Source organism: Cyclopterus lumpus, chromosome 9 (genome assembly GCF_009769545.1).
Source record: "Cyclopterus lumpus isolate fCycLum1 chromosome 9, fCycLum1.pri, whole genome shotgun sequence".
NCBI lineage: Eukaryota > Metazoa > Chordata > Actinopteri > Perciformes > Cyclopteridae > Cyclopterus > Cyclopterus lumpus.
Window position 1 is genome coordinate 16,376,092 of NC_046974.1, and position 7,928 is coordinate 16,384,019.

Here is a 7,928-nt window from a genome sequence, read left to right on the forward strand (position 1 = left end):
ATACACCAACTTTGAACGTTTATAAAAAGGTACAGTACAATTATAAAACCATAATCATTTAAAGTTAAAGTAGTGTAGGTAGAGGAAAGTGCCATGTCTGTTAAATGCAAAACCTTCTGAAAACCAACTAATATCACATACATCCCATATGAACCCTAAAAGTATAAGTACAGTGCTTGAACATTTTACATCTGATTAAAACAAAAAAAAAACAGGCCACATACATTCTAAATGTATTTATTCAAAGTTCTAGTGACACTTTAAGAAAGTACAAAGACACATCTGACAAGGATCTGCATACTGAAGTAACCTAAAAAACAAACGTTTGCTCTAACAATGCAGTTTAAAGCATAACAGAACCAAGAATCAGTCAGTCCACCCTCACTTGGCCATATCTATCAGACTCTGCAAAGACATGGGCACCCAAGTCTTCTCTCCTTGCACAAAAACAACCCCTCTGTCTATGTAGATGACGATACGCCCAAACGTGTACAGCTGTTTTCCCTCGTGCCGTTTGGCTACTAAGGGCATAAAGACAATGTTGTTCTCCTCTGCCTTAGTCTGGATAAGATCTTTAAAATTAGTCGGCACACCAGCACTGATGCCTCTGTGAGCCACACTCTCGGCATCTCTGCGCTCCTGCATCGCTTCATACTGAAAGTCCTTTCGTCTCTCGGTCTGTGTTAGATAGGCAATATTCTCCCGTGCACCAGGTTGCATATATCCACCTGTGGATATGAAAAATAAAGAGTGCTGTAGTATGTTATGTTGCAGCAGAGGAAAAAATGGCAGCATTATCATAATATTAAAGAGGAATGTTGTTCAATTGGTTTTATATGTTTATTTTCTGAGACTGTATTAATACTAACCCATGCCCGAAGACACTGCGCGGTTCATGATGTCCAGAGCTTCGTTGAATTTCTCTTTAATGAGCGGCTGCGACAACAAGTTGTCACTAAACATGCTTTTCCAGCCCAGGTACCATTTAGTGATTTCCTCATAGTTAGGACTGTTGCTCAACCATGAACACAGGACCTAAAATAACCCAAACCCAAACACATATAACCAAAGTTACAAAAACAAAACATTTCATACAATTTAATATATACAATAATTAAATGCGGTTAAGTGCATGTTATTTACTTTTCTGTGGAAGTATATTAACTGACCTGCAACCACTTCGTAAAGAAGTTTTTGTCCAGCAGGGACACAAGGCTGGAGGGGGACAGCATGCCCTCCCAGTCCATCACCCAGTTAAATGGCTCCATCTGCTGCTGGTGAGGGTTAATAACCAGCTCCTCCAGACACAGAGCTGAGGAGAGGCACAGAAGTAATCAGATGAAGAGAAACCAGTGTAAAAATGAGAGACATGTAAGGAAAAGACTACAGGGAAAATACATTTTCTTCAACTACCTTGCTATACTTAAGGCTGATAAAAACATACCGAGTTTAGGGATGATATTTTTCACCATGAAGGCCTCCCATGCACCTGGTGTGAAAACATCTTTCCAAGGCTGCAGGATGAGGCGGGCTGAAGTGTCACTGGGATGCCATCGCTGCAAGGCATTGGATAGTTTGCTCCTGATTGGTGGGTAAAGAGGCTCTAGACGTGATTGGAGCAAAGGCAGCCAAGGATGGATCCAGGAGTGGATGGGGACTGTGTCAGTTAAAGGGTTCCAATTATCCACCTATCAAATGAATGAAAACAGATCGCTATGTAGAAGCCAATTATCCACAAATGTAAAATGATCACAAACACATGATTTTCTCTACATCTAAGTAAGTGTGTCTTTAAGTGGAGATGCATCTTGCCTCTCGCTGTAGCCGGGGTAAGATCAACTGCTCCATCAGGTATTCCAGGATCCACAGGGGGAGAAGAGGAGCCCACACTTCCACGCAGTCCACCATAGGCCCAACTATACGAGGCTGCCAGCCTGACACACAGGGCCGCATCACTGGGATCCACACTTCCCACAACAGTCTGGACCGACAAAGACAGGACGCACATGTCCCAAACATACATCAAAAATAAGCTTTAACACCTTGCTAGTATAAATAAATTGTGTAAATATGTGAGGACAGCTTAGTTTGTGGGTTTAAAATGACCTGTGGTAAGGGTCCATGTTTGAATCTGGGGCACTGCTATGGAGCTCTCTAGATTCGAGGATTGCTCTCCACTGACCGATGTCTTCCAGACAATAAGAGCTGTCCTGAAATAATGAAAAAACGGTCTGAAGAGTGGTAGCTTATCAATGATAAGCTTAAGTATAAAGTTACTAAAGCATACCTTCAGCGGGTCCCAAGAGTGAAGTTTATCTTTGAGTAATGGTTGAACAACAGCTACGGCTAAGTCTGCCAATCCCATAATCTTGTATTCTTCATAATAGTCTGTTTGTAAAGTCTCAAAGATCTGTGCGCACTCCTGAAAAGAGAGAAGGAAAAACAATCACAATATGGATGTAATAACAGAGCAAGGACTAACTAACTGAAACAGCCTGATAACTGTTGTGGTTTGTCTTTGTGTGTTCACTGTATACCTGCAGGGTGGGTGCCTCCCCAGGCGCCATCTCCCCAGAAGGAAAACGCTGCACCAATGCAAGTACGGCCTCAATTCTCTGAATGGCATCTTTCTCTGCCTCCAGTCTGCTCTGAAGTGCTCGTGACTCGTGGCTCAGAGACACAACTACATCCTTTTCATGCTGCAGACGTCTGGTGGACTACAGGAGGTGGAAAATAAGATTGCAAAAGAGACAGCGTGTCAGTATGTGGAAGAAGAAGCAGCAGAGGGGTACAGAGTTGTCAGATATTTTTGGGGTTCCTTTATACCTGTAATATGTCCTGTTCTGTGAGGTCTATCAGTAGCTGCAGGTTATGTTCGAGTTCAGGGAGAGCAAAGCCAGATCCCTTCTGATCCTGAGTGGACAAGCTTGGTGGAGCTTCGTCTGGAACACTGTGCTTGTTGGACATTTGACTGTAACTGTAATAAACCTTTTGTTCTCTTCCAGTCATATCGATTACCTGAAGATGGAAACGGTTATGAGGAAAAATAAGATTCAGAAACAAAAATGGCAGCCGACCATTTGATTACACAATTCAAAAGTGCCCTGATATCATTCCTGTAAGACAGACGCAAAGGAGTGCTAATAAAACACTTTGCAAACATACCTTGACCTGTGCCAACTCTCCAGCTGACGCCACTGTACTGCGCCCTGCCAGCTTGCCTTTAGCCTTCAGCTCGTCTACGGTTCTGTAGGAGTACTTGGGTTTCTTCTTTCCTACAGACCCTGCAGGATCCTTACGCCACTGGCCTAGCTCCTTCTGAAACTCCTACACATTGAGAATAATGTCCAAAAAATGTTATTGACTACAATATCACTTATGTAATTTGGTCTAACAGAGAGTGTAGCTGGAAAAATAGGAGTTTTTTTTCTTCTTCCTACAACACTTTTTACCTTTTCCTCCTCTTCCTCTGAATCAACCACAGGAAAGTCCTGAAGACTCTGCTGTGTTCGCTCGTTGCCATAAGCACCCACTGCTCCCTTGCCTTTACGAAGCTTTGCCTCAATGGGGTTTATAATACCTGCATTAATAAGAGGGTGTAAAATCAGAGTATATCAAGTCTAGTCTGAAAATCTTGTAAAAATACTTTTACTAAACGTTTACAACAAAGTCTCCTCAGACCCACCTTGAGCATTCTTGCCCAGGCCTTTGCCTGGTTGGTAGCCCATTTTCTGCAGAAGTTTTTGTCCAATTCCCTTTGTGTGCTTCTCCCAGTTACCGATGCCTTTACCAGACTGTATGCCACCTGCAAACCTCTGGGACTGGCTACCCCGGAAATTACCCTAGAAAAAATAATACATTGTTTAAAAAAAATATACTGTGAGACTGCAATGGGTAAATAAAATAAAACACAATTTACCATCTGAAGTTTTTGGGGAGCAGTGCTGCGAGGAGGGGGAGGTGCTGAAGGACCATCATCCTCAGAGTCATCAGAGCCTCCTTCTTCTTTTTGCTGTTGCCGTTTTTCCTCAGCTGCAGCCTTACGCAGACCAGCACTCACAAAGTTTACTGGAGCACTGTAATCTTTAGATCTCGAAAAAAACAAAACACAAACGATTTACAATTTTGTTGAAAAATTGTTTAGAAATACAGGAGTTGGTGTTCATATTGATATTTTGCCCCGTTAAGATTTATGTTTCCCCCATTCGAGTTAGGGTTTAGGTTAGACGTAGCAAAGATAACTGGTTGGAATTACGGTTATGGTTGGGAGCTGATTAAAGTACCACAACAGGAGCATCGGGGCAGCAACAGAAATAAACCCATGCCTTACTTCTTGCCTCCGAAGCTAGGCCTCTCGTCCTCGTCTGAGTCCTTGTCAGCCCAGATGCCATAGGTCGCCTGGTCCTTGGTCTGCCTGTGTCTGCGACGGTCTGGATTGAACTCATTGGCCAGGTCCCAGTCTGTCACCTCAAAGCTCTCCACCTCAACACCATCTTCTTCCTCCTCTCTCTTCCCATAAAGATGGGACATGGACATCTCTGGACATCACAATAAACAAAGTACCAAGGCGGTTAAAGTCCTGATGAAAGCCACGAGAGGTGGCTAAAAGCTCGCAAAGACGTCTACGAGTTGAGGTTCCTTGATTTTTCTCATCCTGTAAATTTGGTTTGTCTTTTAAGTTTTATTTATAACGTTAGCTGTGGTCACGTGGTCATTGTATCTGGCCCAGATATAAAGTCAACAACAATTTAGCTCGTATTTTAACTCAAAGTAAGATGCAAACAGCATCATCTCAAATAGCTGGCTGGTTATGAAACACTATTAACGCACTTTTCGTTAACAATCCTGAACAACTAGCGTCACATGGACCTACAAAGATCTGCCTCTGTGGAGGGAACACAATGTGAAGGCAAGCTCGTACACCATTCACTAGCTCACGTTAGCTGACGTAGTTCAACGGCTCGCTTTGCCTGCGTGCGTGTTGGGAATAATGGAAACACGGTTTTCTATAACTCACCTGAAACGTTCGTTATCCGGAAATCAGCTATACGTTAATTCCTCTGTGGCAGTAATGAAAGTTAAACTGTCGTATTCGTTTCACACCATGTTTTACGAACACACAAGTACATCCGGTTGACGACGTAACTGCGGGTGTTGCACCAAACGTTGTACCCTGATACCACGAAGACCTCCGCTGCTGCGCTTCTTGCTCGTCTCTGATTTAATGGAGAATCGCAAACCAACGTATACAATCTTTACTGCCCCACTACGGTACCGCAGGGTGTTACACCAGGGGTTTTTAAATAAACATGACAAAAAAACAAAAAGAGCTATATTTTACAATATATCCTGGATCTTTATGAAAAATAAAGAGAGCCCTGCAGCATGTCCTCATCACTGGCGTACGTTAGTAAATGTAGGCGTAAATATGCCTCAATCTCACGGAACATAACAAACCAATTTAGAATATGATTACATGTTGTTTAGTTTTTTTGATTAATGGCAGGTGGCAAAACAACATTTTTAAAGCATTTCAGTTTAAATTCAAGCATGTACCAGTGTTTGTCAGGCTGAACTTCAAATGTCCACTGATTCTACGAGGTTAATGCAGGGAAACTCATCTAGTAGTCTACCTCATTTTCATGACACCGGAAAAGGATCTGCGTGTGTTACACTCAAAACAGTCCTATTGGTCTCAGACTCGACAACCCTTGGCTGCACTTATAAGAACTTTGTCGATAGAATATTTTTATTTTGTCACATGTCTGCTCATGTATACATGAGGCAACTGTGAAATAGCATATATGTCGGACCCCGGAGAGGAGTGGCAGGTGGCCCGGAGACGAAAAGGTGCAGCGCGGAAATCCAAATCCCTTCAGGTGCCCTCAACATGCAGCCAGGAGCAGCTGGATATCGGGAAGTCTGTGAAACGAATACGAGACACCGTGTAAGAAGTTATGCAGCAGTCTCCTGGATAAGTATTTATGTTTAATGCGGAGTTCAGTCATTATGCTCATCCTCCCACTCTGTAGGTCTGAGCTAAGATGCGAGGAATTTTGGCAAGATTGGAAAAGTGAGTAAACTGGACAAGTGGCGTTATTAATACATATTGTGTGAGTAAGCTGGACAAGTGGCGTTATTAATACATATTGTGTGAGTAAGTTGGACAAGTGGCGTTATTAATACCCATTTTGTTCGTTTGTGGAATCATTTAGTGACCCTTTCAGTACTCTTGTCTTTAGAGGCAGCATCCTCAGCCTTATCAAACCCTCCAGAGAACAAGGACACCGAGGGCACCGCAGACCAGCTGGGGAGCACCAAAGATGGCAGACTGTGTCAACAGTGTGTGTGTTATGGCCTTGGCTCCTTTTCCTCCTGTGTGTCAGCTCGCTTCCAGCTTGCCATGTTACTGCTGCTGCTGGACGCAGGACAGGTTCGAGAATATTTTTATCCAACGAGATAAGAAACCGTCTCAATGAGATCCTATTCATTTTCTGACCTGTGTGTCACTGCTTTAGGTTCCACTGAAGGACTGCTCTGTTTACGATCCTGCTTTCTCATCTGGAGAGATGGCTGTTTTGAGAGAGCTGGGTCTGACTGTACTCACAGAGAATGAGGTCAGTTGTTGGCAAAAAGTAAAAAAAACAAAAAACAGTAAGCAGATATACTGCATGGAGAACAAATGAATAGTGCACATGCTGTTGTGTGTTTACAAACCCGTAACAGTACTGCCAAGTGGATTAACTTACAACAATAAAGAACCTAACGTGACTTATCTCAAGCAAGTTTCAGGTCGCCGCAGTTTACTGGTAAGGTAGGAAATCAGTGCTTTCTCTCTCACTGTATTGTGCAGGAGGGGAAGTGTCTGGCGACTAAGTCCACGCTCTTTTACCTGATGCATTGTGGGAAAGCCCTGTACAACAACCTTTTGTGGAAGAATTGGAGTGTGCAACATCTTCCTCTGATGAGAATCATTGGAAACAGCTTCAATGGCTTGATGGACAGGTTAGTATAAGACAAAAATGAGGGAGATGATATTTATTAAAGTGGAGGAGGGCAGAGGTGATGTTTTCTGTCTGTCGTCCCAACAGAACTGTTGACAGAGAGTTCAAGCGTGACTACAGCTACATTACTCAGGCAGTGTCTGTGTGTGAGGAGAGACAGCTGCCCTGTCCATCCCGTCTGATTGACGTCTTCAGTGACACTGCAGTAATCACCTTTCCCACCAGCAACCTTAAAAGACTCCCACAATCCACCTGGGCAGAGCCGCCTGAACCACAGTACCAACACTGCTCTGATTTGGAGATAATCCAGAGGGAAACACAGAGCTGATACAGGAAATGGACATTTTACTTCATGTTTTCTACTGTTTCTATTTTATCTGCATTTTGTTTCTAAATAAATGAGTCCTTCTTTAAATTGAGGCTTGAATCTTGTGATACTATCACGGTAGTTTGTTTTAAGGTCTTATTTGGGAGCAAAAGGGACTGTTGAGCATCCAGTACTGGTTCTGCCTGAAGGGCCCATCCTTGTTTCGCTGCTCCTCTCTTGTGTTTTGTCTTTACCACTGGCACACTTTTTTTAAAGTTATTGTTTATTTTACAGGGACAATGCACACCAATCAACAGTAAACCTGTAAGTGAGCCAGTGTTAGCCAGAGAGGCTAATTTTCATCTGCTGTCCCAGGCCAGATTTTTTTTAAGGCAGCCAGAAATTACAACATTTCCAATAACAAAACGCAACTAAGATTCATCGATAGACACAGTGACGTATGGACAAAAACAATTCACATATAAGCAAAAGAAAAGTGTACTTACAGTATGAGCACATATACACCAAACAAACAAGCAGGACAGAGGATACATTAATGCTTCACACCTGATTGGCAACAAGCCATTCCTTAAGGCAATGTTTGAATGTTTTGTATG

At 42.9% G+C, this 7,928-nt stretch overlaps 2 protein-coding genes across 3 annotated transcripts; one reads left to right on the plus strand and one right to left on the minus strand.

Annotated features, from left to right (window-relative positions):
• Positions 1 to 221: 221 nt before the first annotated feature.
• tfip11 (tuftelin interacting protein 11) lies at positions 222 to 5,643 on the minus strand. Of its 2 annotated transcripts, none has more exons than XM_034542415.1 (15): positions 5,557 to 5,643; positions 4,331 to 4,538; positions 3,920 to 4,091; positions 3,686 to 3,842; positions 3,453 to 3,580; positions 3,166 to 3,327; positions 2,827 to 3,018; positions 2,538 to 2,717; positions 2,288 to 2,422; positions 2,107 to 2,210; positions 1,813 to 1,981; positions 1,445 to 1,688; positions 1,170 to 1,312; positions 870 to 1,035; positions 222 to 728 (listed from the first exon to the last, which is right to left on the minus strand). In XM_034542415.1, exons 2-15 carry the CDS (start codon positions 4,534 to 4,536, stop codon positions 382 to 384), a joined length of 2,505 nt encoding a protein of 834 aa, XP_034398306.1. In that variant the 5' UTR covers positions 4,537 to 4,538; positions 5,557 to 5,643; the 3' UTR covers positions 222 to 381. The 2 variants fall into 2 exon arrangements, with proteins under 2 accessions (XP_034398306.1, XP_034398305.1); XM_034542414.1 differs by lacking the exon at positions 5,557 to 5,643 and adding an exon at positions 5,018 to 5,216.
• Positions 5,644 to 5,687: 44 nt separating this feature from the next.
• On the plus strand, positions 5,688 to 7,423 carry srrd (SRR1 domain containing). The gene is made up of 6 exons (XM_034541833.1): positions 5,688 to 5,947; positions 6,033 to 6,073; positions 6,243 to 6,433; positions 6,519 to 6,617; positions 6,854 to 7,005; positions 7,092 to 7,423. The coding sequence occupies exons 1-6, from the start codon at positions 5,805 to 5,807 to the stop codon at positions 7,330 to 7,332; spliced, it is 867 nt and encodes a 288-aa protein (XP_034397724.1). The 5' UTR covers positions 5,688 to 5,804; the 3' UTR covers positions 7,333 to 7,423.
• Positions 7,424 to 7,928: the final 505 nt, after the last annotated feature.

What these genes read in the sequence shown, in the direction of transcription:
- tfip11 (XM_034542415.1), bottom strand. Translation starts at nt 4,536, where the DNA reads ATGTCCATGTCCCATCTTTATGGGAAGAGAGAGGAGGAAGAAGATGGT. An exon ending in AACATGGACCCTTACCACAG is followed by an intron (nt 1,982 to 2,106) that starts GTCATTTTAAAC and finishes TTGTCGGTCCAG; the next exon opens with ACTGTTGTGGGAAGTGTGGA. An exon ending in TACCCCGGCTACAGCGAGAG is followed by an intron (nt 1,689 to 1,812) that starts GCAAGATGCATC and finishes TTCATTTGATAG; the next exon opens with GTGGATAATTGGAACCCTTT.
- srrd (XM_034541833.1), top strand. Translation starts at nt 5,805, where the DNA reads ATGTCGGACCCCGGAGAGGAGTGGCAGGTGGCCCGGAGACGAAAAGGT. An exon ending in AAACGAATACGAGACACCGT is followed by an intron (nt 5,948 to 6,032) that starts GTAAGAAGTTAT and finishes CCCACTCTGTAG; the next exon opens with GTCTGAGCTAAGATGCGAGG. An exon ending in TGCTGCTGGACGCAGGACAG is followed by an intron (nt 6,434 to 6,518) that starts GTTCGAGAATAT and finishes TCACTGCTTTAG; the next exon opens with GTTCCACTGAAGGACTGCTC.